The sequence below is a fragment of the Mauremys mutica genome, chromosome 20 (genome assembly GCF_020497125.1).
Source record: "Mauremys mutica isolate MM-2020 ecotype Southern chromosome 20, ASM2049712v1, whole genome shotgun sequence".
Lineage (NCBI taxonomy): Eukaryota > Metazoa > Chordata > Testudines > Geoemydidae > Mauremys > Mauremys mutica.
Genome location: NC_059091.1, coordinates 19,428,679 through 19,456,458, shown reverse-complemented (window position 1 = coordinate 19,456,458; position 27,780 = coordinate 19,428,679). Strand labels below are relative to the sequence as shown.

General features: G+C 60.5%; 1 protein-coding gene across 1 annotated transcript in view; it reads right to left on the bottom strand.

Annotated features, from left to right (window-relative positions):
• The window catches only part of PKN1 (protein kinase N1), a 47,584-nt gene extending 24,928 nt beyond the window's left edge, over window positions 1-22,656 (bottom strand). The window contains exon 1 of the mRNA XM_044994496.1: window positions 22,215-22,656. Coding sequence (XP_044850431.1) covers window positions 22,215-22,235 — 21 coding nt within the window. The 5' untranslated portion in view covers window positions 22,236-22,656. The remainder of the gene's footprint in view (window positions 1-22,214) is intronic.
• Window positions 22,657-27,780: the final 5,124 nt, after the last annotated feature.

Below are 27,780 nucleotides of genomic sequence, written 5' to 3'. Positions count from 1 at the left end.
TGAGCACCCCACCCCACAGCACCCCCTAGTGCCACGTGGGGGCATTGGGGCCAGCACAGACTGGAAGGCAAGAAAGCACCCCTGGCTGAGCCCGCACCCCAGGGCCCCGCAGGGACCCCCACAAGAGCTTTTTGGGGCCCCTGGAGCAGGGTCCTTCACTCACTCCGGGGGCCCCGGAAAACTCTTGTGGGGCCCAGGACCCCGAAGCTTCTTCCGCTCTGGGTCTTTGGTGGCAATTTGGCAGCGGGGGTGCGGGTCCTTCCACCCTGGGTCTTTGGCAGCAATTCAGCGGTGGGGGGGCCCCGCTGCCGAAGACCCCAGGCCCCCTGAATCCTCTGGGCGGCCCTGCCCCACCCTGCAGCGCCGCAGTGTCCCGGGGGCCTAACACTGACTCGAGTGGAGAGCGCCTCCGACCCCTCTCCCTACCCACTGGTTTGAGGTCTCCCAGCCAGCACTGGACCCAGGCCAAAGGCCAGGCCAGGTCCCAGCACACGGGCCAAACAGCTGCAGCAGGCCCTGTTACTGCAGAGACTCAGCACCAGTAAAGTGGGGGTGGGGGCCATTCTGCCCCGGGGACTGGCCCCAGTTACAACCCCTGGTGCTGCCGCCCCACACACTAGCTGACAAAGCCGGGGTCCGCGCCGAGGCAAGGGGCCAGCTGCACTGGTGCAAACAGCAGCTCTTCCCCTCTACACCCGGGGCCTGCATGGGGGTGTCTCCACGTGAGGCGAATCCCAGCACAGACCAGGCTGCAGTGAGTCACAGGAAGAGGCCGGAGTCTCTCCCAAATCCTGGCAGTTCCTGGAAAGGTCAGCAGGCCCGGGGCCAGCAGCCTGCACCAGGGCCAGCCCACGGCTGGCAGGGGTGAGTGGGAGCAAGAGGCGACCCCTCTGTGCTGCTCCATCACTGCACCAGGGAAGGGAATGGGACTCCCTGGGAACGGCACCCGTGGCCTAGCATCCAAGGGCGCTGGCTGGGCAGCTCCACCCAGCGCTGGCATGCGGCCAGATCACAGGGTCAATGCCTGGTCGGGAGATCTCCGGCTGCAGGAAACGAGAGCGGCTGACTCACTAGAGCTCCCTGGAGGCGGTGCTGGCCTGGTGCAGCACTGGGGGGCACTCTGCTGCAGGGGGTGAGCAGAGGGCTCAGCAGGGGGCGCTCTCCCCTGGCAGTCAGTGCTGACCCCAATGCCATGCTAGGGGTGACCCACATCCCTCGGCTTGCAGCAGGGAATCCCCAAGCCCCCAAGATGAGAGCTCGCTCTGGGAGTTCAGGCTACAGTGGAGGCGCCTGATCTCTGGGGACAGGCGGAGGCCAGCTCAGCTCGTGACCGGAGCGATGAAGCCCTTTAAAAGGAGTGCAAACACGAGCTACCGGCTAGGAGGAACTGTCCCTGTCCTTGGCTGGCCGTATCCACAGCCCCATGCCCAGAGCGGCTGGCAGGAAACCTGGCGGCCTGGTGATCTGGTTAGGAGCGCCGCCAGCTTTTTTGCCGCCCTAGGTGGCGGAAGGTCCCGCCCCCGAAATGCCGCCCCCGACAGAGGCAGCGGAAGGTCCCGCCCCCGAAATGCCGCCCCTGACAGAGGCGGTGGAAAGTCCGGCCCCTGAAATACCACTGACAACCGGAGCGGCCGAAGATCCGGCTGCCGTAGTCGTCGCCCCCCAAATGTTAGTGCCCTAGGCGACCGCGTAGGTCGCCTAATGGGTTGTGCCGGCCCTGGATCTGGTTCCCTTCAGCAGACACCTCGTCCTTCGAGGAGCTCACCTTCCACCCTAACTGCCCCCGATCGGCTCCTGGTCTGCGAGTCACAGCATTGGGGAGTCTGCCGAGGGAGCTGTGAGGCCGAGGATCTGGGAACATCCAGGGCTACATATTCTACTATAGCAGCCAGCATGGGGGCGACAGCACCACCTGGCTCAGATTCAAAAGGAGCCGATTGCTCCTGAGAAGCAGGGAACTCGACAGGAGTGGCCACCTAGAGGGCCCTGGGTTCTAGTTCCAGCTCTGCCACTGACTCACTGGGTGACCTGGGGCAAGTCACTGCCTCTCTGTGCCTCAGTTTCCCCATCAGCATAATGGTGAGAATGATACAGATCCTGCTTCCTGCCGGAGGGGTTGGTAACTGGCTCATATCAGGGTAGTGCTAATGCACTGTGGAAGAGTTAAGTGTTGTCACCCCCTCCGCTGAGCAGCAGCAGGGGTCAGGCCCCATGGGGAGGTTTCCTCTTGGTGGAGGAATCAACGGTGCGGTGTCTGGGGAGTTGTTCAGTATAACTAGTTTATTGTCACTGCTGCAGTCCTGGGGCAGAGGTGGGCACAACAGCATGCAGGGCAACCCTGGATCTCAGCCCTACCGGTTGCCCGGTGCCCAGGGAGTGACTCTGCCCCAAGCACTGACTCTTGCTGGAGAGACCCAGGCTGGGAGCAAACTCCCCTGCTGCTTGCAGCAACTCCCCTGTGAAGCATGGGCATGTCAACGCCACCAGCAGCAAGTCTACTGAGGCTGAACACTCACTCGCAGGCGAAGAGCATGTCAGGCTTTGTAACAGCGCCCCCTGGTGACGCTGGCCAGAACCACGCTCCAATTCCAAACTCTCACCCATGTGCAAAGACCCTGCTCATGCCCAGCAGCCATCAATGGGGCGACCCGTTCACTGTTCCAGATTTTAGAGCCTGCCCCATGAATGTGTCATCTTGACCCCATGGCTCCTTTCCTCTCCCCCACTGGTACCTTTAACGTTATTTAAAGAAACAGTGCAGCTAATCTGGCTTCATGCCCAGCATCCTGGCTTGTCCAGCTCCCACCAGAACCGGCTTCTCCAAAGCCCACAAACTCCCAGTGCCCTGTTTACTCTGGAGCTCGACTGGGAGCGGAACTGCGGAAGCTGAGTCCATCCGGGCCGGACAGCACCTAGCATGACGAGGCCTGATTCCAGGTGCAGCCTCCAGGCGCAACCCCAATATAAACGTTACATGAGCCTGGATCCGCAGCGCACCGCAATGACTGAGCAGCAGGGGGCGCTGGCAGGACTGGGAGGGGCACTCAGCCCTGAGGAGGGGGAAGGGCAGGAGCTTGGGTAGAGACAGTTGGTTCCTTGTGTGGGACAGAGGGAGGATGCTGGGATCCAGGCTGCATTAGCTGCACTGGTTCTTTAAATAACATCAGAGGCACCGGCCGGGGCAGGGGCAGGGGCTCTCTGTGTCCCTGGCCTTAGAGAAATTAAATCTGAATAACCAGCATCCCAGGCAGGCTCCCGGGAGGAGGCGCAGGCTGGGCAGCTGTATGCAAACCAGTGTCATGCACAAGCGCCTTTGCAGCAGGACGAGCCGCCCAGACCCAGCGCTGGGGTCAATGGGGCCAGACCCCAGGCCGGCGCCGACCTGCCCTGGCTGCGCTGGGGTCAGTGGGGCCAGATCCCCCCAGCTGGTGCCAACCCGCCCTGGCTGCGCTGGGGTCAATGGGACCAGATCCCCAACCGGTGCCGACCCGCCCTGGCTGCGCTGGGGTCAATGGGGCCAGACCCCGGCTGGCGCCGACCCTCCCTGGCTGCGCTGGGGTCAGTGGGGCCAGACCCCCAACCGGCACTGACCCGCCCTGGCTGCGCTGGGGTCAATGGGGCCAGACCCCGGCTGGCGCCGACCCTCCCTGGCTGCGCTGGGGTCAGTGGGGTCAGACCCCCAACTGGCGCTGACCCTCCCTGGCTGCGCTGGGGTCAGTGGAGCCAGACCCCCAACCGGCACTGACCCTCCCTGGCTGCGCTGGGGTCAGTGGAGCCAGACCCCCGGCCGGCGCCGACCCTCCCTGGCTGCGCTGGGGTCAGTGGGGCCAGACCCCCAACCGGCACTGACCCGCCCTGGCTGCGCTGGGGTCGGTGGGGTCAGACCCCCAGCCAGCGCCGACCCGCCCTGGCTGCGCTGGGGTCGGTGGGGTCAGACCCCCAACCGGCGCCGACCCGCCCTGGCTGCGCTGGGGTCGGTGGGGTCAGACCCCCAGCCAGCGCCGACCCGCCCTGGCTGCGCTGGGGTCGGTGGGGTCAGACCCCCAACCGGCGCCGACCCGCCCTGGCTGCGCTGTTGCCCATGTCACTGGGCCTCATGCTGCCGAGGATCCAGCCTGGAAACTGCACGTGGAAGGCCCCAGCTGGACGTGCCAAGCCCCAAGCCCAGGCCCCTGCAGGGACGCCCCGCTGGTGCCACTGGAGCAGCTCGCTCAGGGGAGCCATGGCCTGGGGGAGCAGGGATTTCATGGAACCCTGAGAGCAAACCCAGGAGCCGGCTGGCGCGGCAGCACAGGCACAAGACACCCCCTTCCCTCCTCCAGCCTTTCAGAGACCCAGGCTCTGCTGTCAGCCTCCGAGCTCCCCAGAGATACAAACCCCAATGTTCCCCTGGCAGCTGTGGCTCCAGGGGGATTGTTGGGGCCGGGATCTGGGTTTGAACCCCCATCCTTACCCCGATCTCTTGGGGGGGGCAGCTGCCCCCTGCCTGCATGGTGCCTTCCCCCTTCCTTTGCAGCAGCTGCTGCCAGGAGACCGAGCTAGATGGGCCCCCCGCTCAGCACCAGGGCCTCCTGCACGGTTAGGGACAAGCACCTGCCCCCCAGGCTGTAGCTGTTGCTGTCTTACAAGCTAGGAGGGCTGAGGCAGGGCGAATGGAGAAAAGTTGCTGTAAGGCCAGGGCTGAGGTGCTGGAGGGTGGGCGCAGGACTCCTGGGTTCTATCCCTGGCTCAGGGAGGGGAGTGGGGTCTAGTGGGTTGATGGGGGGTGGTTAGGAGCCAGGACTCCTGGGTTCTATCCACTGCTGGGTGATCACAGGCAAATGCCCTCTCTGCTCTGTGCCTCAGTTTCCTTTTCCACCTTCGGTCTATTCACTCTGAGGTTTCCAGGGCAGGGACTGCCTCTCACTGGGTCTGGGCAGCGCCTGGCACAATGGGGCCCTGGTTTCAGCTGGGGCATCTAGGTGCTACCATAATACACCTAATAACATGGCCTTGGTGAACCAGGCTGAGCTGAGCAGAGAGCGGCCATCTGCCAAGCCCAGCATTTCCCACCCTGGGATCCCAAGTGGGTTTGGCTGCTGCCCCAGAGCCCCGTGTCTCCCTGCAGCCCCACGGCCTGTGCCAGAGGCGCCTGCACCACCCCCCTGCCCTCGGCTCACACGCAGGGCAATGGCTCCCAGATCACTCTGCCCTGGGCACAGGCTCCACCAGCCCTTTACAGACCTCGACTGAGACCCACAAGCACCCCTGGGTGCTGGGCTTATGATCCCCACACTCACAGGGGGAGGAAACCGAGGCACAGAGAAATTGGCCTGAAGTTGTACTGGGAACCAGGGACACAGCAGGGAATGGAACCCAGGAGTCCTGATTCCCAGCTCCCTCCTGCTCTAACCACTAGACACCACTCCCCTCCCAGAGCTGGGGATGGATGGAACCCAGGTGTTCTAGCTCCCCCGTCATGCCACCACTAAAACAATTAAACCCCAGTAAAACCTGTAATGGAGGTTGGTGCCCTGAGAGAGCAGAGCAGGATCTAAGATCATCATAGAGCCCCCATCACCATAGCATCTGGGCTCCTCACATCCCCTGTGGGCCAGGGCGGGGCTCTTACCCCATTGTACAGATGGGAAAACTGAAGCACAGACTGGCTGAGTGACTTGTCAGAGGTCTCTCTGGGAGTCTGTGGCAGAGCTAGGACTTGAGCCCAGATCTCCCGCGTCTCTTGTGCTCTAACCACTGGGCCACCTTTCCTCTCGTTCAGTCACCGCATTGCCCCCGGCTCTGGCAGCACCCAGTGAGTGGTGGCACGCAGCGGTGGGGTGTGGGCTGCCCGGTGCTACCACTGACCCCAGTGCCCGTTGGTCGGGCCATCCCAGGCAGAGAGGTCCCGGGGTGAATTGCGCCCATGAGACCTGCATGGCACTGACGTCAGCGGGTGCCCCTTTCCAGCCAGAGCGCATGGGGCCGTGCCTGTAATTCACCCACTCCTAGGTCCATAGACCCGGCACATTCGGTCTCGCTGCCAGGGGGTTACTGGCCCCTGGCCACTGCTGGGCCAATCCCCTAGACACCCGCTCCCGTCGGACCGTGTCCAGTTCCCCCGTCAGCGTCTCCGGACAGCTGAGCCTCGAGCAGCACAAAGGAGCCATTCACCCTCCCTGGCCGCCGGCACCACGGGGCTCAGTGCCAGAGCCCCGATGGCGCGGGGGTGGGTGGGGGCGCTGCCCTGGCAGAGCGGAGAGGCGGTGGGGAGTGGGAAGGCAATTCCCCGAGCTGGGAGAGCCGGCGCTTGGCAAGCTAGGAGGGGAAACTCATCGGAATTAGTGCTACTGGGTATATAGATCCTGAGCGAGATCCCGTCGTGCCAGGCGCTGCAGAGACCCCCTCCCCTCCCCTGACCCAGAAGGGGGCTCCCTGCAGGGGCCCTGATCCCAGTTGGGGTGTGCGCAGCACCCAGCAGACCTGGCTGGCTCCAGTTCAGGCCAACAGGAGCGACCATCCCTCCCACCACCCCCAGTAACAGATTCAGGCTCTGGGCTGCCACCCCCAGCTCCAGAGAGCTGCTGACTCAGCCCGGGGGTGGCAAGACCCGAATGCCTCCCAGCTCCATGGCCCGGGCGTCCTGCCCCAGCACGGCGGTGTCCCAGCCTGACCTAGGGAGTCTACAGGATGCCTGCTCCGAGGGCCCCGCTGTGGCACAAGGCAGAGGGGGTAGGGTATGGCTTGGGGGATCTGCAGGGGGGCACTCCAGCATCCCCCCCCACAAAGCCTCTGAGAGCCAGAAAACACGTTCTAGAAATAGTGATTCCAGGCGCAGCCTAGTCCAATTGGGTCGCGCCTCCCCCTCCCCCGCGCTGCCCACCACCGAGCCGAACCGGAGCAGGGGTTAGATCGGCCCGAACGTGGCTTTGCAGAGCCCTACGAGGGATGGGCCGGGGTCAGTCCAGGATCCCCCTCAGCGAGGCCGTACAGGAGCCCGAGGGAACCGCAGGGTCTGTCTGCATCCAGCAGCCCCCATGGAGTCACTGCAGCCGGGCCCATGCACTGGGATTTAACCCTTTAGGGCACCTAGCCCAGCCCGGCGTATTTCTAGGGCATGAGCAGATCCCCACTCAACCAGAGTGCCAGCCCACTCTGTCCTCTCCTCCGCTGAGATCCGCTCCCCCAGCCCTTCTCTGTAGCCAGCCGCCCCCCAGCTGCAGGTCACCTTTAACAGGAGTCCCCGGGGTGGGCAGCAGCTTCCTTCCCAGGGCCCTGCCCCGGCACTGGCACGAGCGGGAGACAGGACGTGATTTAAAGGGCCAGTGCCCCTTGCTCGGTGCAGAGTCTCATGGCGTTGTGGCAGAGCCACTCCCAGCAGCGTGCAGAGGGCCCCCTGACAGAACTGAGGCAATTTTCACCAGTGCAAAGGGCATTCACGTGTCCCAGCATGGCTGAGTGATCAGATCGCTGCCCCAGGACTCAGTTTCCTGCCCGGCCACTGGGTAACCTTGGGCAACTCACCCCCCTGTGCCTCGATTTCCCCACCTGTAAACTGGGGGAAATGATGCTTTGGAAAGCACCCTGAGGTCTACGGACGAGAAGAGCTAGAGAGTATCAGCGTTTCTGTTACTATTGTCACTGTGCACTGGTGCAAATGAACCACCCCCAAGGACCTGCTAGTGCGACCCACAAGCCTGTTCCTGTGACACCCCTGCCCCGATGCAAGCGGGGGAGGCAGGGAGGTCTTGGGAGGGGGTTTAGTATCAGCCTCTCTCAGAGTCTAGGCCAGATGGGAGAGAGAGGATCTCGGGTGGGAACCCCCCTGGCATGTGCCCGGGGCTGGTCGGGAGTTTGGGGGGATCGGGAGCACTGGGAGCAAGTGGGGGGGCCTCACCAGCATGGGCGACAGCTGCATCAGTGCCGGCTCCCCTCTGCCAAAGGCTTTAGGGGAGCAGGGGGGCCGGAGCCACCATGTGACAAGGCAACAGCTGCTCTGGGCGTGACGCGACTGGGAGCAGGCTGGCGCCGCTCAAGAAAGGAGGGGCTGGCAGGTCAAGGCCAGGGGATCTGGGTTCAATTCCCGGCTCTGCCAACCTCACTGTGACCGTGGCCATGTGACGCAGGAACCGGGGCCAAGGAGCCTGCCTTTGTCTACGAGGCCTGGAAGCAATATGAGGTAGAGACTGTCTCTCATGCAGGGTCCCTGCAGCTCCCGGCCTGGCAGGGTGATCTCAGTAGCATTTCAGTGGCAGCATAATATAAATAAAAGCACTGCCTGGCCGCAGCGTGAAGGGAGACCGACTTCCTTTCTTCTCCTACAAGGGAGTGAGGGGGGTGCTAAGAGGGGTCACACCCTGGAGATCCACAAGGCACTGGAGCCTGAAGGGCTGAGAGACCCTCTCCCCAACCCAGGATCCATCACATCCCCAATCCCTGCCGCTCCGGTAATGCTCGCCCGGCTCCAGCGCCCTCTCCCCAACCCAGACACCCATCACCCCCTAGCATGAATCAGTCCCAGGAGCCGCAGGCCCTGGCAGACACACACACACACACATCCTGCCCGTTGCCCTCCGCCAGCGCCGGCCTCGGCTAACCTGATCATTTCTCAAGGCCCTTTTCATTAAGGGGTTGCTCCCAAGATAGGAATCAAGTCAGCACGAGGGCCGATGGCTGGAGCTCAGTGCCAGGATCGCGCCGGAGAGACAAGGACTGGGGCACTGCCTGGGACAACTCCCGGGTGCCTCAGTGTAGCCCTAGGGGGCGCTGTGCTGCAGGGAGCAGGGCTCAGTTGGGGGTGCCCTCCCCTGTCAGTGCTGGCCCCAATGCCCCAGGGTGGCACTAGGGGGCGCTGTGCTGCAGGGAGCGGGGTCGGGGCTCAGCAGGGGGGCGCTGTGCTGCAGGGAGCGGGGTCGGGGCTCAGCAGGGGGGCGCTGTGCTGCAGGGAGCGGGGTCGGGGCTCAGCAGGGGGCGCTGTGCTGCAGGGAGCGGGGTCGGGGCTCAGCAGGGGGGCGCTGTGCTGCAGGGAGCGGGGTTGGGGCTCAACAGGGGGCGCTGTGCTGCAGGGAGCGGGGTCGGGGCTCAGCAGGGGGCGCTGTGCTGCAGGGAGCGGGGTCGGGGCTCAGCAGGGGGGCGCTGTGCTGCAGGGAGCGGGGTCGGGGCTCAGCAGGGGGCGCTGTGCTGCAGGGAGCGGGGTCGGGGCTCAGCAGGGGGGCGCTGTGCTGCAGGGAGCGGGGTCGGGGCTCAGCAGGGGGCGCTGTGCTGCAGGGAGCGGGGTCGGGGCTCAGCAGGGGGCGCTGTGCTGCAGGGAGCGGGGTCGGGGCTCAGCAGGGGGCGCTCGCCCTTTGTTTCCAATGGGAGCCCAGTCACATTGCAGGGACCCAAGCTGCCTCACCAATTGCTAATACCATAACGCAATGAGTGGTGCCACCTAGGTACCCACTGCACTCCCGTCCACCAGGCATCTGAGCGCCAGTACGGTTACAACAGCACTGGGCACTATGCTCAGCATAAGGGGGGCAACGTGCACTGAGAATAGCACGCCCACGGGCCAGGCTTCACAGCCCCCATTGCACAGACGGGGAGACTGAGGCAGAGAGAAGGGGGTCACCTGCTAACAGTGACAGAGCCAGGAACAGAACCCAGGAGTCCTGGCTCCCAGCCCCACCCTGCTCTAGCCCACTGAGCAGCGGCAGCACAGGCAGAGAGAGCTCCCCCATGCTGGCAGCCCAGCCCAGCCCCGCGGGGACCCCCTCCACATGGAGAAAGGGAGGCTCGCTCCCCGAGAGCCATTCAGCCCCGAGGGGCCAGTTAGCACCATTGCCATGGCAACAGGCCCGTCCCTCTGGAAACTGGGCTGAGACCCGGCAAACTCATCTCACAGGGGGTGGGCAGGGGCCCCGGAGCAGAGTGCAAGGGTGAGAGAGAAAGAAGAGGAGTGAGCCCAGTCTGGCCCAACCATGTGGCTGAGTGTGAGGGGCAGCTACAGACACAGTCTGCTGCCATGACCCTGACCCCAGGGCAGGGCCTAGCCGTGCCCCACAGCGCATGGGCAGTGGCCCGGAGAAGGGCACAAGGCTCCCAGTTCTTATCCCATCCCAGGCAGGTCCCGTCCCTGCCACTGTGCCTCAGTTTCCTCACCTAACACAGGAGGAAACTCAGCCCCCACCTTCCCACTCAGCGAGCCAGGCCTGGCGCCACTCACAGCAGACAAGGCGGAGGGGAAGGGGTTAAGTGGCTCCGGCTGCCAGCTCAGCACAGCGGCTCCGCCCAGGTGCCAGGCCCCAGCAGATGCTGGCCAGGCCCCAAGGCCGGTTCCCACGTTGGTCATTCAGAGAGGCTGGGCAGTCTCCTCGCTGGGTGCTGGGAACTCCCTGCCTGCTCCCCGCCCCACTGCTGACCTAGTGCCATGGGAGTCACACACTCCTGCTCCTCCCTCCCAGCTCCGAGTTCAGGCGCTGCAATGCCCGGGGGAGTTCCTGGGCCATAAAGCGTTGTATGGGCCCTGCAGGGTGAGAGCACAGGCAGAGCAGAGGCGTGTTCACAGCCTCTGCTCGGGCACAGGCTGCACAGTGGGGTCTAGTGATTAGAGCTGAGCAGAGGGGTGCTGGGAACCAGGACTCCTGGGTTCTATCCCCGCTCTGGGAGGGGAGTGAGGTCTAGTGGTTAGAGTGGGAGAAGCTGGGGGCCAGGACTCCTGGGTTCTACACCAGCTCAGGGCGGGCAGTAATGTCCAGTAGTAAGCCACTTCACCTCGGTGCCTCAGTTTCCTTCCCATCCATAGGACAGATTTAGCAGCTTCCACTTCCCACTGGGACTGCAGGGGTTAACTGCGCCCATCCCATCAGAGGTGCTGGGGGGGGGGGCACCCGAGTCCCTGTCCCAATGCTCCAGCCCAGGGGAGGGACTCGCTGCCCAAAGCCATGCAGGCAGGTGGGATGGTGCCTGGCTGATACAAGGGCTGGAAAAGGTGGGGGATCCAAGCCAGAGTGGAGGGATGGTGCTCACCTCGGTCCTACAGCAGCCCCCGAGGATGCCAAACCCCGGTATGAACCCCCCCCCCCCAGGCTGTGCTTCCTCCAGGGTCAGGGCCAGCCGCTCCAGGAGGCAGAGGCTGTCAGCATCAAGCGGAGCGGGGGGGGGGGGCATTGCTGACCCAGCACCCAGGCGGAGACCTGCATCCGTCTGCCCCCCCTTCCTTTGGGGGAGCCCCTGCACCAAGACTCCTCACCCTGACCTTCTCCATCCCACAATCCTTTGCTTTCTGCATGCTGACTCTACAAAGCAGGCCGATGCTAGGGTTTAGCTCTTGCTGGAGTATCTGAGTGCCTCCCGCCGCAGCAGACTGAGCCGCACAGCCTAGGGGAGTGGCACCTGCCGTACAGATGGGGAAACTGAGGCACGGAGCAAGGGAGTGACTTGGCCAAAGCTGCACAGGGAGGCAGGGACTCAAACCCGGGTTGCCCTGGCCCCAGGCCAATGCTCTCCACCAGACTTCCTCAGTGCCATCCCAGAATCCTTTGCTCCATGGTTTTGTTAAGAAGGCGCCACTGAACCAGTGCTCTGGCTTAAAGAAGTTGCTCCTAGTATCCTAGTGCTATTAGGTGTATTATGGTAGCACACAGAGACCCACCCCCCCAGAGATTGGGGCCTGTCACTCTGGGCACTCCACAGACTCCTCTCCTCCCCTCCCCCCAGACTGAGATCAAGGGCCCCCCCATGCCGGGTGCTTCACAGACCTCTCCCCACCCCCCCAATGAGACACCCCTGGCCCAGGTGAGCCTGCAAGAGAGAGGGGTAACCAGGGTCAGTGCATCACCATGGAGTTGGGGGGACCAATTTGATTTACAATGGATATGAGGCAGCAATCCCCTCCTATGAAGACGTTGGCCCAATGATTCAGGCACTAGCCTGTGATGCAGGCAATCTGGGTTCAAGTCCCTCTGCCACAGATGCCTTGGGTGAGCCAGCTGCTCTGTGCCTCAGTTTCCCCCAGCTGTACAAGGGGGATAAAAGCCCTGCCGGGGGGGGGGGCAGGGAAGCATTTGAGAATAAACATCACAAGTTGTGAGGCACCCAGATGCTCCAGGGTTGGGGGGCTGGGGCGATGCCTCAGACAGACCCACATGCTCCAGTTCACCATTTCCTGAGGTAGGGAGACCCAGACAGATCCCCAGAAACTTGGTGAGGGGGGGCACACCCTGCCAGGACCCTGGGGTCAGTTACTCCAGCCCTGGAGCCCCAGACCTCCCCGTGTTGGAGTCTGGATTCCCATAGATCCATTCCAGCCTGTAGGTAGAGGGACCCCCACCCATACATACATGGACCCTGCCTCTCCCAGAGCTTCTCAGCACCTCTGGCAATGCAGGCTGGGAGATGAGGCTGCACCTCCAAACTCAGAATGTGAGTGTGCCACCCTTGCCCTGGGCTGCCCCCTTAGTGCCCTGAACCCAGCTAACTGCTCACCCCCATTGCCTGCCCCAGCCACAGGGGGGCCACAGGGGGGCTGCCTGCCCCACCCAACCAGCCCAGGGGAGCAGAGATCTGCACTGGCTGAGGGCCCCCAGCCCCGGAGCTCAGCCTCAGACCCAGCCCCCCAACCCAGCTGCTCAGGAAGGAGGAGGCTGACCCCAGGCACTGGGGACATGCAGCTTCCTGCCCCTGGGGATGCACCTGCCCCTGGAAGGCAGCCACTTCTGGGGTGGGGCAGCCGGGGGCCAGGAGCAGGAAAAGGAATAGAGCCGGGTGGGAGGCAGCCAGCCGGAGTGGAAGAACCGGCCCTGCCTGCCAGCACTCCTGTCCCCACGCTCCAGGGCTGGCCGCGGGCCGCACCCACACAGCTCCCAGGGATGGGTGGCACCCGGGCACTGCTCGGGGCTGGGGCCTGTGCCCCTCACGTCGATGCTGGGTGCACGAGGCCCCATCCCCCTGCACCCCGCTCCAGCCAAGCTGCCCCCCAGCACCCAGCTTCCCCGGCCCCCACAGCTAGCTCCAGTTGAATGGGAAATCCCAGACTCAGCTGCCGTAACCCTTCACTGCCTGGATGAAGCACCAGCAACAGAAAGTTCCTAGCAGGAAATGAGGCAGCAGCTCTAGGAGCCGGCAGCGTGGAAGGGGACAGAGCTTTGTATCCAGGCCAGGCCAGGCCGGGAGGGTTAGAGCAGGGGGCGCTGGGAGCCAGGACTCCTGGGTTCTATCCGCAGCTCTGGGCAGGGAGACTTCCCAACTCTGCCACTTCCATGCCACAGTTTGAGTGCCCAGCCCATGGCAGGTGCCAAGCGGAGCCCTGCCCCAATGGAGGACGGGGCTCTGTTCTGCCCCATAGAGGCAGGGGTGGAAGTTGCCTGGCTGATTCTGGGTGTCATTCTCTGCCACTGGCCAGTGGTGCCCTGGGGGCTGAGGGGTCAAAGGCACAGGTGGGGGAGGGGATTTGGGGGGGCTGAGGGGTTAAAGCTACAGGCGGGGGATGGGGAGGGGGGATTTGCTCAGGGTAAATCCAGAGTGGAAAAAAACAGTTGGAAAACAGACAAATCTGGAGCCTGGGAGCTAATCCCATAATCCTCCAGAGCTAAATGAGGGGGAGGGGGCATCCCTGTGGGGTCCCCCCCCAGCTAGTCAAACATGACGGTAGGTGGGGGGACCCCAAGCTTGATCCCAGAGCAGGGAGAAGAACCCTCACCCCACGGCGGGGGCAGCTCCCCAGGCCCCCAGGACCCATTATGGCAGGGGGGCAGCCAGACCCAAAGAGGCTACTGCAGAAGGCACTGGACAGCCTGGCAAAGGAGGAGACCCCCGGTCTCTTCGGGGGGGAAGGGGGTTCTCTGCAGGACACTGAGCCCAGGGCTTAGAGACCCATAGCATGGGGGGGGGCAGGTCCAGCTGTTCACAGGCTGGGTCACATGTGCAGCCCCATGACCCCGGCCAGCCACTCATTGGGCTGATGCATGTGGGTTGGGGGGCAGGCTGGGGAGACCCCCCGGTTAGCATCCAGCTGGGCCCTTCAGGAGTGGGCCAGATTGTGGGGCTGAGGGGGGCCCCCCAGTGGCTCCTCCAGCCCAAAGTGTGTGTATGTGTGTGTGTGTGGGGGGGGCTGTTTGAGTCCCTCCCCCTGCCCCCTCCATGTTGGGTTCTGGCTCCAGGACCTGCTCCCCGAGTCACGTGGGATAGATCGCACCCCGCAGAACCCAGGAGTCCGGGACAGGAGGGAGAGAGAATGCTCTGCAGAACCCAGGAGTCCGGGACGGGAGGGAGAGAGAATGCTCTGCAGAACCCAGGAGTCCGGGACGGGAGGGAGAGAGAATGCTTTGCAGAACCCAGGAGTCCTGGCCGAGTGGGGAGGTTTGAACACTTCCTTCCAACACTCAGATTCCACAAGGATCTTACACCACCAGGGTAATTGCCCCCCCCAGGAGACACCCCCATTAGGATGCAGCCCCTGTCTGCCCTGCTATGCAAGAGGTTGGGGCGCCCTGGCTGGGGGGCACTGGGAGGAGGCCAACCTGCCCCCGCTATGACAGCATGTCACCCCCCCACCAGGTAGGAAGGGCCCACAGCTGCAGAAGCAGCTGAACAATCAGGGGAGGCGGAGCTGGGCCAAGGAGTGAGAGGAACAGGGCTGCCCCGGGCTGGGGGTGCTTTCCCAGGACTGACCAGGGAGCCCCAAGCTAGGAAAGCAGGAAGTGCCAAGCACCTGCCCCTTTGGGGGACCCAGGAAGTGCCGAGCAGGCCAAAAACTCCAGTGAGAATCAAATCCGTGCCAGGACACGAGAGAGACGCCAGACCAGGGGGGATCTTACAGAGATTCCCCACCCCCATGCTCCTCAGCCACTCCAGCGCCAGGGTCTTGGCCTGGCCTCGCTTTGCACATGCCCTGGGACTGCTAGGGGTCTCCAGGTCAACTCTCCGTATCCCAGGTCCCCGGTGCTCCAGGCGCCCTGCTGCCCCAGCCCTGCCTCAGTTTCCCCTAGGAGCAGGCCAAGGAGAGCAAGTGTCCGGAGGGAAGAGAGGCAGAGGCTGTAAGGACCCGATCTTGGTGGTGGGGAGCCCCTGCGCTCAATTCCCTGGTGGCTCACGGGGCCGGTTACACTTCTGGTGTGAAACGCAACCACGCCAGGTCCAACCTCTGCCCTGGCGGCACCGAGGGGCAGGGGAGAAGGCCCAGATGCCCCTCCACAAGGCAGGCAGAGCTGAGGGTCAGCAGGGGGCCAGCGGAGGGACTGGCAGAGGCAATGACCCTTTGGGGAAGCATTGCATGCTGACTGCAAGAGCCACCCCGATCTAGCCTGGCCTCACCCTGTCCCTGCCAAACTAGCACCCTCTTTAGCATGATCCCTCCCCCCACACACATGCCCCTAAGCCAGAACAGGACAGACACTCCAATGGGCTGAGACGCAGGACACCTGGGTTCCATTCCTGGCTCTGCCACTGCCCTGCTGGGTGACTCTGGGCAAGTTGCTTCACCCTGCATGCCTCAGTTTCCCCTCCCACCCTGGGTCTATTGAGAACAGAAGCTCGTTGAGGCAGGACATCTGTGCTTTTCTGGGTCTAAGTGCTACCATAACCCCACCAATTAGCAACCTCTCTCCAAGTAATTACCCCCCCAAATCACTGAGGGATTCTGGGATGACCTCCAATGTATTTATAAATAGAAATTCCTCCCCACCCGCCCGGCCCCATTTCGCAGCCTGTCAGAGAACGAGCTGGAGTCGTTAACAACGGTGTTTTGATTTTGCTGGTCTCCAGGAAGAAGGGAAGTTTGATCACAGAGGCGAGGGTTTATCTGCAGCCCCGATCACCATGGGCCCAAAGCCCTAGTCTCCTAACGGTGAGGGGTTCCATCGTCTGGAACCACCTCCCCCAATCTCCTAGTGGCAGGCAGTTCCACAGGCTCCTATGGTAGTTCCACCACAGGCTGGGGCCAGTCCCATGGGACGGGGGGTTCTGAATAACAGGTCTGCGGCCTGGAACAGGACCTGACCTGGAGCCAGCATGGAGCACAACAACCACCAAAGCCTCCCCGGGTCACTGTGCCCAGCTCTGGGGCCAAGGGCCGGGGCGTGGCCTCGTGGCCAGTGGGCATCCTTGCAGCCAGAGCCATCCGAGGCTCCAGGTGCCCCCAGGCAGCTGGTGCCAACACCCTGGCCAGTGTGTCTGCAGCTGCTGCAGCTCAGCCTGGCTGGGGCTAGAAGATGGGGGGAGGGGTGTTTAAAGGGACAGCAGCACCCACAAGGAAGTTAAAGGGCCGGGGAGGCCCCCTTGCAGGGAGAAAGATGGGCAGTGCAGTGTCTTCGGCCAGGCTAGGCCGACCACATTCCAACTCCAGGCAGGAGTTTGGGTTTCCCAGAATTCAGTTTAAAAAAAGGGGGGGGAGGGCTTGTCATATTTACATAGGACCTACTAAAAAACAAAGCACCTGATTCTGCCCTCAGTTACATTGGGTGCAGCTCCGCTGCAGCCAGCGGGGAAGCGCCATTTGATACCAACACTGACGAGAGCAGAGTCAGGCCCTGTGCGGCTCCCGGGCTCCTGGCATGCCACGCCCCTCCCTGGCAGGAGTGGGGACAAGGGAGTCTGCGGAGAGGCTGAGTCGGTGGCACGTGGGCAGAGAGGGAACAAACAGCAGCGCTCAGAAGCATCATTGCTAGCAACTGTGCTGGGCAGTGCTGGGGCCAGGGCCAGCGGGGAATAGAACCCAGGAGTCCTAGCTTGGTGCCACTGGAATAAGCAATTTGCTGCTCCTTGGCACACTTGGGTTTGAACTGGCTTCTACCCTCTGCAGGTTCCGGGAGGAGCCCACAAGTGATAGACCTGGTCTCTGGTACCTGTGGGGTCTGCTGCCCCCAGGCGCCGTATACAGACCCTCCTGCCCTCTGCCCAACACACGCCAGGAGCTGCCACTGCTGCTGCCCGCCCAGGGCCTGCTCCGGACGCTTCCCCGGTGCCTCCACTGGTGTTGAAAGCGCCGCGCCAGTCTCCACCCTGTGGTGCCCTTCCCCAGAGCAAAGCCCCACTCGCTCCACACGGGCACCAAGCCCCACCTGAGACACAGCCACCGATGGAGTAGGGCTGAGGTTTCCCCACAGCCGAAGGGAGTGAGGCAAACCCCAGTCCCATGGAGTCTCCTCTAGCCACCAATGGATTATCCCCTCCCACCCGAGAGGTAGGGACCTGCTGTCACCCCCATGTATAGAAGCAGAAACTGAGGCAGAGAGGGGCAAATTAAGCAACACACCACACAGGGAGGCAGATCTGGGAAATCGAACGGCAGCATCCCAAGCCCTGTCCCCCCTGGATTCTCACCCCACCGCCCAGCCTGGCATCCCCCCCGCCGGGCTAGCAAAGCTCAGTGCTGTTTCCTCTGCTGACTCTGGACAGGTTCTGGGTTCCAGCAGGGGGTAGCGCCCCCCACCCACCCTGCTTTGCCAGGCACAGAGCTTCGCACTGGCTGGGGGAAGCTGGCAGCTGCTCTCAGGAGCTGGAAGAGAAGCGCCAGCTGGTTGGGGGGGGGGGAAAGGGATCTGATCTAATGACCCCCCACTCGCACAGCCCCCCTCCCCACGGCTAGTGCGTCCCAGCCCCCCAGCAGGCCGTGCTGCCATAGAGGGACAGGGAGTGAGGTTGGACTTGGGGGGTGGATACAGCCTCAGCACCCTGGGGTGGGGTTCAGGGACTCTGTGCCGAGCGAAGTCAGTGGGAATGCAACCGCCAGCCGCCCCCCCGCCGTGGTGAGCAGAGAGCCGAGCCGCACACAGATGGGAGCATTGGATCGGCTGCATTAACTCAGCCTGTCAATTATTCATGTGCAGACAAAGACACCACGATTCCTTCCCGCCCCCTTGTATTAACCAGACACGGCCTCCCCTCTCTCCGGCCGTCCCCCGGCACTGCCTGCCTCGCCGAGAGGAAGCCCCTGTCTCGCAGCGCCAGTGCCCTGTGATTGCCGCCCCCGGCTTCCGTGCGGCGCAGGGAAACCCATCACCTAGCGGCTCCCCACACAGCCAGCCAGACAGGACCACTGCCCACAGAGACGCCCGCTGCTCTAGTCGGGGCCTCGCGCCAGGCCCGGCGCAGCAGGGAGCAGACAGCACGAGCCAGAGGGGAGGGGGGAGCTTAAAAAAAACCCACCCGGCCCTGAGCAAGTGAGGATTTGTAGATTTCAAGGCCAGATGAGAATGATCATCTAGCCTGACCCACACCCACACCCAGGTGGGGAGGGTGGACCCAGGAGATCTGCATTCAATGCCCAGTGCTGACACAGACTCCCCATGGGACCTCACTCAATTGCTGCGTGACTCAGTTTCCCTCATGCCATACAAAGGGGATGAGATGAATCCTTCCTTTATCTGTTTAGACCGGGAGCTCTCTGGGTTGGGGGCCCCAGCATCATCCTGATCTGGGCAGGGGGCCTGCAGCTTTTTCCAGAATACAAAACAATCACAGGCCACAGAATTTCCCCCAGCCCTTTCTGCAGTGTGTGTGTGGGGGCTATTCCCCCCCCTTCCTCATTGGGCCACTAGAGTCACCTGGGTCTCTTAGGACAACGTCCTGCCTCACCTTATTGATGACAGAGAATCTAACCAGGCCCAGCCTGGCTGCTCAGCTCCCCCAGCTCAGTCTGGCTGGGCCCTTGGGAGTGGGGGGAGGGTGGGTATGGGGCTAGGGGCAATTTGAGGCCTGAAATGCACTGGTTGGAAAGCCACTGGGCTCAGTCCTGGGGTAATGGGGGAATTTAACGGCTTGGGCTCCCCAGCAGGTCAGCCCGGTGATCCCTGCTGGCTCGGACACCAGGACAGTCACTGCCCGCCCTGTGGAGACGTTGCATCCCAGTCTGAATTTCCCTGCACATCAGCCCCCAGACAACGGACCCTGGTCGATCGGCAGCTGTTAGAAGGCCCCAGATCTCGCCAATGCTTCACTGGGGACTTGCAGAAGCCGTGGGCTTTGGGCTCCCGCTGCTCCCAGCCTGCAGCTCCTTACTGCTGCAAACCCTCCCCCCTTCAGCACTGTGGGCACAGGCTCCTTGAAGTTAACAAAATTAGCCACTTTATTAGGGGTATTACGGTACTACCTCGGCACCCCTCTCATGGCCCAGAACCCCACTGTGCTGGGCGCTGTGCATTATTTATTAGGTGTATTACGGTAGCACCCAGGAGCTCCAGTCATTGTACAGCACCAAGCACAGCAGGTCCTTGCCAGACCCAGGACACAGCTCTTTGGGGCAAGGCCCCCCTCTGACAATCTACACAGACAGGAGCCAGCAGACGTGGGCAGCCAGGGGTGAGCGCAGGGAAACAATGAGACAGCGATAGCCTCCTGGGTCAAGTTACTCACGCAGCACAGGGAACGGTGCCATTAACAAAACTCTGGCTCCTTAGAAGCCCAGGAATATTTTACAAAGCTCTTTCGCTCGCTCTGCTATAGAGGCCAACTGTTTGCTTCCTGCCTCTCTCTGCCTGGACTATTAAAAACAAAAACAAAAACAAAATACAAGGTCCCTTTTCAGTTTTGCTCATGGTCAATTTCATTTTCGGGTTCTCCTTGGGTGCAAGCAGCTAATCTGGTCTTTAAATGCGGAGGGAGATCTCTCTACTGCCTCTGGGTTTTGTTACAAAACCCGACACCCTGCTTGTTGCAGAACGGTGACCCTGGAACTGGCCCCATGCAGACTGACCCCCCCCCCCCATAAGGGCTCTGGGAAGGCCCAGGAGATTGTCAGTGGTTTGGGGCCAGGCCGGAACAACCGGCTTCCCTTTACAGAGAAGTTTTAGGTTCAACACTGCAAAGGACTTTGTTTGTCTTTACGTTTTACAGAAGCTGCTCAGAGAAACGCTTGCGATTTGGATTACGTTCTCGGCTCAAGGTCCCATTGTCGGGATCCAGGTTTTTGCTTCCCAAACACAACAGCGCAAGAGCCAGTATTATGGAATCAAAAGTGAAACTAACTAGCGTGGGGCAGTGGACAGGAGACCCGACTAGGAAGCAGGACTCCCGGGTTCTCTTTCCAGCTCTGCTGTGGAACTTTGGGAAGCACCTCTGTGCCTCGGTTTTCCCACCCGTACACTGGGGAATAATGAGCTCCACAGAAGAGCTGGGTAACAGATTTATTATTCAGTCCTTGACTAAAATGCAAACGAGAGCAAAACCGGGCGAGAGCATCTCTTCCAGTCCCGTCGGCCGGGCGAGGGAAGGGGCTGCCAGTTCTGGATCAATACAATGGCTTGAATAATTGACAGGCTGCTAACAGGGCAGGGAAGGAAGGTTTTTTTAAGCTGATTGATTTTTAGCCTGACAGTGATCCTTTAAACAAGCAGCTGAGGATGACCATGGCCAGGCCAGGGCCAGAGGCAGGCTCAGGAGCCATCTTGACCAACACACATGGGGTTGAACCAGGGATCTCCCGAGCTAAAAGCAGCAGCTGCTGCAGCTTTGGGTAGAGCACCAGGGCTCCCCTGTAGCACACCTTTGCTGGTGGGGTCCACGCACACAGCTACGGCCTGGGCCCTTCTCCCCATGGCCAGTTCCTGAGCCAGAGCCACAAACGGCAAATCCCCAGGATGGCAGAGTTCTCATTCAGCTGGGCCCTGCGGGCACAAGCGTGAAGAGAGCGAAACCACAACAACCGGGGATGTTCCCAGGGGACACGGCCGGCGCTTGCCACGCCACGGAGCAACCGCTGGGGAAGTGACTGTAAGAGCATCCGCCCCATCCCTCCACCAGTGCAGGATCAGGGCCCCTATAGGGGAGCTAGCACGGAATCAGGGGCTCCCAACAGGGAAGAGCGCACATGCCCCATCTGTCGCCTAGCATGGGATGGGGGCAGCCTATATGCCCCTCTAGAGCAGGATCCAGTCCCCTATAGGGAATTGTGACCCTATAAGAGATGATGCATCTGACCTCTGCACCCCCCCCCCCAGCTAGTGCAGGATCAGGGCCACCAGAGGGGATTTCACCTCGGTCTCTGTCACTCAGGTGAACACACATCCAAGCAGCACAGAGCGCTGGATTCTGTTCTCACTTACAGCAGGGCTGGCCAGGGGTAACGGAGCAGGATCTGAGTCAGGGCCGATGCGTCTAGATTTACACCTGCAGGGTCAGTGCCCTTAGGGAAAGTGAGCTGTTCGGCCATTGCAAACTGGGGTTCAAGGAGCAGCTGCACTGGGAACCTGGAAATACGCGAGGGGGGAAATAAAAGTAACCCCCATCTAATTCAGGGGACGGTCACACACCCAATGCTCTCTAGGGCCAGATCTCACAGCACCCACTCTTCAGCTGCATCAGGTTTTGCACCTGTCTGCTTTGTGGTCATGCCTGGGCTGGGAAGGCTGCAAGAGCCGGGGGTGGGGTGTGTGTCACATAGTCAGGTTCTGGGTCTGGATCCTCCGAACCGACGCATACCAGAATGGGGGGAGGGATGGGAAGAGAGGCAGAAGTTCTCATGTGTGGATGGGCAAGGCCTGGCAGGGGGACACAGGGACTGCAGCGAGAGGCGCCAAAGCAGATGGAGCTGAACTTGTAAGTAGAAATATGTGTGCGAGAGACACGGCCCAGCTGGCCAGGAAAGGCCTGTAGCACCCTCCCCCACCCCCATCTCCCTCCCCCGGGCCAGAAGCCAGCAGCGTTCCTCTGGCTTTACACAGATGGTGAGAGCAGAACCTGGCCCAGCCGGGGGCCGGCATGTCCCACCTGTATCATGGGGGTTGCCCCACACTCCCCTCCCACCATGGGTGGGGGGGGCAGCTGTGCATGGAGCTACTTGTTTCATCAATGGGTTTAGGGGGGTTACATATCCCAGATGTGCAGGGGGCCCCTACAGGAATAGGCCCCACCCATTGCACATCCCAGATGTACAGGGGAGATAGGAGGTTCAACACCCTCTTTTGCAGGCTCCAGATGTGCAGTGCCTCCAGAGCCCCCTACAGTGACGCTGGAACAATTTGTATAGCGGGGGTGCTGAGAGCCCTTGAACAAAAATGTAAACCTTGTATATGATGAAAAACACTTCAAGCCGGGGGGGGGCTATGCCCCCCGTACCCCTAGCTCCAGCACCCCTGTCTCCCTACGCACGTTCCACCTCCCCCCTTACAGATCCCAGATGGGGAGGATCCAACCGCCCTCCCGTTATAGAGCCCAAATACGCAATGGCTCAAATCCCTCCCCTCCCCTGGCGGGTCCCAGACATGCTGGGGGGCTGCCCCCTGGCGGATGGGGACAAACTGCCCGCCGGCCGCCGCTCTTACCTGAACGGAGTCGTTGGCCATCTCTGCCCCTCGCCTCCGCACAAGCCACCGCGGCTGCTTCCTCCTCCTCCTCTCCCCTCGTCTTGGGAAGGCTGCTGCGGCTGTTCTCCAAGGGGGCCCCCCTCACCGCCGCCCCTCCATCCTCCTCCCCCACTCCAGGCTGCGGGGCGTGCACCGTGCGCGGAGCCCTCGCTGCAAGCCCCCAGCCTCTTGCAGCGGGACAGGCGGGGACCAAGGAAGAGCGAGGAGCTCCCGGGGAATGTTCTATCGGGGCGGCTCGCGCCGCTGGCGCTCCCGGGGAACGTTCTATCCGGGGCGGCTCGCGCCGCTGCAGCTCCCGGGGAACGTTCTGTCCGGGGCGGCTCGCGCCGCTGCAGCTCCCGGGGAACGTTCTGTCCGGGCGGCTCGCGCTGCAGCCGCCACCCCCCCTGCTCTGTCCCTCCTTCTCTGAGTCTCTAACTTGCCGGGCTGGTCACATGACCAGGGTGGAGGGAGGCGGGGGGGAGCTGGGAGGAGGCCGCCAGCTGCAGCAGGCGGCTAATGGGGGCGGGATCCCGAGGCCGGAGACTGCGGGGGTTGCAGCTGCCGCCCGGGGTCCCTTCCCTTCCCCTGCAGATTAAGGGATTAGCGGCTCAGGACCGGGAGAGCCCGAGCCACCCCCGCCGTGGCGGCACCGCCCGGGTTGCCTGCGGGAGGAGTCTATCCGCCCCGCGCCAAGGAGTTGCACCGAGGGACGTTGCATGTCCTTATGAATGGGGGGGGGGGTTCTTGGGGTGAGGAGGGGACGGTGCATTGCATTGGCCCGCCCCTCCCCCACCGCAGCTGCTTCCATGGCACCGTGCCCCACACAGCTGCTCTTTCCAGAGCGTGATGCTGCACTGACCCCAGATCGGCCCAGCCCCCGCCCCAGAGCCCTGCCTATGACACACAGTTGTGCAGCTCTGATTCCACCCCATAGAGGGCACCGGCGACCTATGCCCTAGTGGAGTTCAGTCAGTGATTCTCCACGTTTTTTTCCGTACCCGAACTGTGTATCCCACCCATAGCCCAGGAACTAAACCAGGAGCCCCCCCCCTTCCCCCTTTATGGTGTTCTCGACTCCCGCCCCCGAACACCCACAGCAATCCAAGCCCTTGAAAGTTGAGAACCTCCGGGCTGGCTACTTTCGCTTGAAATCAAGGACAAAAGTTTGCAATTCCCACCAGAGAAGCCAGGCGAACAACTCAGCAAGTGTTCGCGCACAAATACAGCGGCTGGTTCTGTTCCAGAGCGAGCGCTGCTGCTGCCAAGTTAATGTAAGTCCTTGAAATGTAGGTCAAAAAAAAACCAAGGAGGAGGATTAACCCAGTGGAAAGAGCGAGGGGATTCGGGGCGGCGTTTGAATGAAAAGAGCTTTGTTTGCCCTCCCCATCGGGCTGCGCTGGGCAGGGAAAAGGGAAAAGGAAATTGACGAAAAAGAGAAAGTGAAACTGACCCACTGCACTTCACAGCCCACAGAGGAGGTGGATTAACATGTCAAACAAGGGGGAGGGGGTTGTTTCGGAAGAAGAGCCGCACTGGGGCAGACCACGGGTCCAGTCGCTTGTCTCTGAGTCTAAAAACCCGCAGCATCAAGTCGCAGCGTCAACTGCTGGGGGCGGCGGAGGGTAAACATGGCAGTGCAGGTGTTCAGGCTGAGGCGTGGAGACCCCTGGCATGGGGCTTGTATTGCAGCGGAGAGGGAAGGAACAGAACAGGGTGATCTCTAGTGATCCATCATCCCCTGTCCTCCAGTCCCAGCTTCTGGCAGCTGGAGGCTTAGAGACACCCAGAGCATGGGGCTGGCTCCCTGACCAACCACAGTTTGAGGACTTCAGTAACTCAGACATAGGTTAGGGGTTTGTTACAGGAGTGGGTGGGTGAGATTCTGGGGCCTGCATTGTGCAGGAGATCAGACTAGATGATCATAATGGTCCCTTCTGACCTTAAAGTCTATGAGTCTATCTGGGCTAGTCGCCATTGCTGGACCTATCCTCCAGGAACTTGGCTCATTCGTCTCTGAACCTGATTATGCTTTTGGCAACATCCCCTGGAAACATGTTCCACAGACCCACTGTGTGTTGTGTGAAGAAGAACTTTCCTGGGGTTGGTTTTAAACCTGCTGTTTATTCATTTAATTGGTGGCCCTGGCTCTTGTGTTACCTGAAGGGGTAAATAACACTTCCTAGTCACTTTCTCCGCACCATCCATGATTTCACAGACCTCTACCATATCCCCCCTCAGTCGTCTCTTTACCAAGATGAACAGCCCAAGTCTTTTTAATCTCCCCTCGTAAGGAAGCCGTTCCAGCCCCCTGATCATTTTTTTTGCCCTTCTCTGTACCATTGCCAATTCCAATATATCTTTTTGGAGAGGGGTTCCTAGAACTGCAGGCAGCATTCAAGTGTGGGGGCACCATGAATTTATATAGTGTCCTGCTCTTCGGGCCACTGGGGAGGCCTCATCCAGGGCTGAAAAGAAAGGAGGGGAAGGACGGGTAACAGTCTACAGATATGTCCCACGTTGTTATAAAGAGGGCGGTGACCAGCTGTTCTCCATGTGCACTGAATTAGGACAAGAAATAATGGGTTTAATCTGCGGCAAGGGAGATTTAGGTTAGATATGAGGAAAAACTTCTTGGCTGTAAGGCTGGTTCAGTACAGGCCCAGGCAACTTCTGGAGGTCGTGGCATCCCCGTCACTGGAGGTTTTGAAGAACAGGTTGGACAAACCAGTCAGGGATGGGCCAGGGTTATGTGGTCCTGTCTCAGCAGGGTGATGAACTAGCGACCCCTCAAGGTGCTTTCCAGACCGACATTTCTATGATTCGGGGAGTGAAATGGATGAGAGAGAACAACATAAGCGGGTCGTGGGCCTGATCTTGGCTTTCCCAAGCAGGTCAGTATCATCATCCATGTTTTACACATGGGGAAACTGAGGCACAGAGGGGTGACTGGACTTGCCCATGGTAACTCAGCAGGAGAGACAGGAATAGCACCCCGGCCTGGCCCCCCGCCCTCCTCCCCAAGGCCCCGCCTTCTGGCCAGGCCAGAAACTGGAGCCCAGCCCAGGTAACAGTGGCCTGGGCAGCTGTGGGTAGCCATGGACCCTCCACCTGCCCTGGGCAGGGGCCCCAGGTGGTGAGGACATGGGCTGGGGGCTGTTCTCAGGGCCCCTCCCCCATGGGCAGGTGGCAGGGCTTGGCTCCCGGCCCAGCTCCAGCTGGGAAGAAGAGGGGCAGGGATGTGGAGGGGATGTGGCTTCGTGTCCCCCCCCCACGCTTTTTGGAAGAATCTGTTGCCCTTGGGCCCAGGTGCCTAATTATAAATATTTGCAGGATTGGGCCTGAAAAGACTTCAATGAGCTCTGAGGAAGCAACACAGTCTAGTGGGTAGAGCACTTGACTAGGAATTAGAAGACCAGGATTCGCTTCTCAGCTCTCCCACTAACGGCTGGGGGCCCTAGGGCTCGCCAGTTCACTGCCCTCTGCCTCGGTTTTCCCTCCCATCCCTTGTCTGTTTAGACGGGAAGATCTCTGAGGCCTGCGCTGTCTCACGCTATGTGTCTGTGCAGCTCCCGGCACAATGGGGCTATTGTAGTTAATGATACAGCTCCCACGACCGTCGTGTGTGAGCGCCTCACAATTTTTATCATACTCCCTGGCAAAGAACTTGGTTAATGCAGAGTTCAGCCAAACTCCACCCTCTGAAAACTGAGAGTTCATCCATTCCTAGATTCCAAGGCCAGAGGGAACCGTTGGGATCAACTGACCCCCTGTACAACGCAGGCCAGAAAACCTCCCCAGAGCAATTTCTTTGGAACGGGAGATCTTTAAAAAAAAAGTCATCTTGATTGTCAAATTGCCAGTGATGGAGGGTCCCCCACGCCCATGCAACCTTAATTCTACGCCCTGGTGCGGGCCAGAATTTGCTGCCTGCTCTCTGGCTGCATTCACTGAGCTGGGTGCAGCTGCACTGAAGGGTGGAGGGATTGGCTGGAGCCACTTGGCAGACTGTGATTGTGATATGAGGCGATCTGGGGGGTGTCTGAGCTCCATTCCCATGTGTGGGGCTGACTTATAACAACGCTTCCTTAGCTCTCGTCCCCTAACGCCCCTATTCTACTTGTGCTACATTGATGACATCTTCATCATCTGGGCCCATGGGAAGGAGGCCCTTGAGGAATTCCACCAGGATTTCAACAATTTCCACCCCACCATCAACCTCAGCCTAGACCAGTCCACACAAGAAATCCACTTCCTGGACACTACAGAGCTAATAAGTGGTGGTCACATAAACACCACCCTATACCGGAAACCTACTGACCGCTATACTTACCTACAGGCCTGCAGCTTTCATCCAGACCACACCACACGATCCATTGTCTACAGCCCAGCTCTAAGATACAACCAAATTTGCTCCAACCCCTCAGACAGAGAAAACACCTACAGGATCTCTATCAAGCATTCTTACAACTACAATATCCACCTGCTGAAGTGAAGAAACAGATTGACAGAGCCAGAAGAATACCCAGAAGTCACCTACTACAAGACAGGCCCAACAAAGAAAGTAACAGAACTCCACTAGCCGTCACCTTCAGCCCCCAACTAACACCTCTCCAGCGCATCATCAAGGATCTACAACCTATCCTGAAGGACAATCCCTCACTCTCACAGATCTTGGGAGACAGGCCAGTCCTTGCTTACAGACAGCCCCCCAACCTGAAGCAAATACTCACCAGCAACCACACACCACACAACAAAAACACTAACCCAGGAACTTATCCTTGCAACAAAGCCCGTTGCCAGCTCTGTCCACATATCTAGTCAAGGGACACCATCATAGGACCTAATCACATCAGCCACGCCATCAGGGGCTCGTTCACCTGCACATCTACCAATGTGATATATGCCATCATGTGCCAGCAATGCCCCTCTGCCATGTACATTGGCCAAACTGGACAGTCTCTATGCAAAAGAATAAATGGACACAAACCAGACATCAAGAATTATAACATTCAAAAACCAGTCAGAGAACACTTCAACCTCCCTGGCCACTCGATTACAGACCTAAAAGTCATAATTATTATTAAAAAAAAAAACAGACTCCAACAAGAAACAGCAGAACTGGAATCAAGCTGCAAACTGGACACCATTAACTTAGGCTTGAATAAAAACTGGGAGTGGATGAGTCATTACACAAACAAAAAACTATTTCCCCAGGCTAATTTCCCTCTACCGTTACTCACACCTTCTTGTCAACTGTTTGAAATGGGCCTCCCTGATTATCACTACAAAAGTTTTTTTTCTCCTGCTGATAATAGCCCACCTTCATTGATTAGTCTGTTGGAGTTGGTATGGCAACCCCCATTTTTCATGTCCTCTGTATATAAATATCTTCCTACTGTATTTTCCACTGCATGCATCCGATGAGGTGGGCTTTAGCCTACGAAAGCTTATGCTCAAATAAATGTGTTAGTCTCTAAGGTGCCACAAGGACTCCTGTTCTTTTTGCTGATATAGACTAACACAGCTGCCACTCTGAAACCAC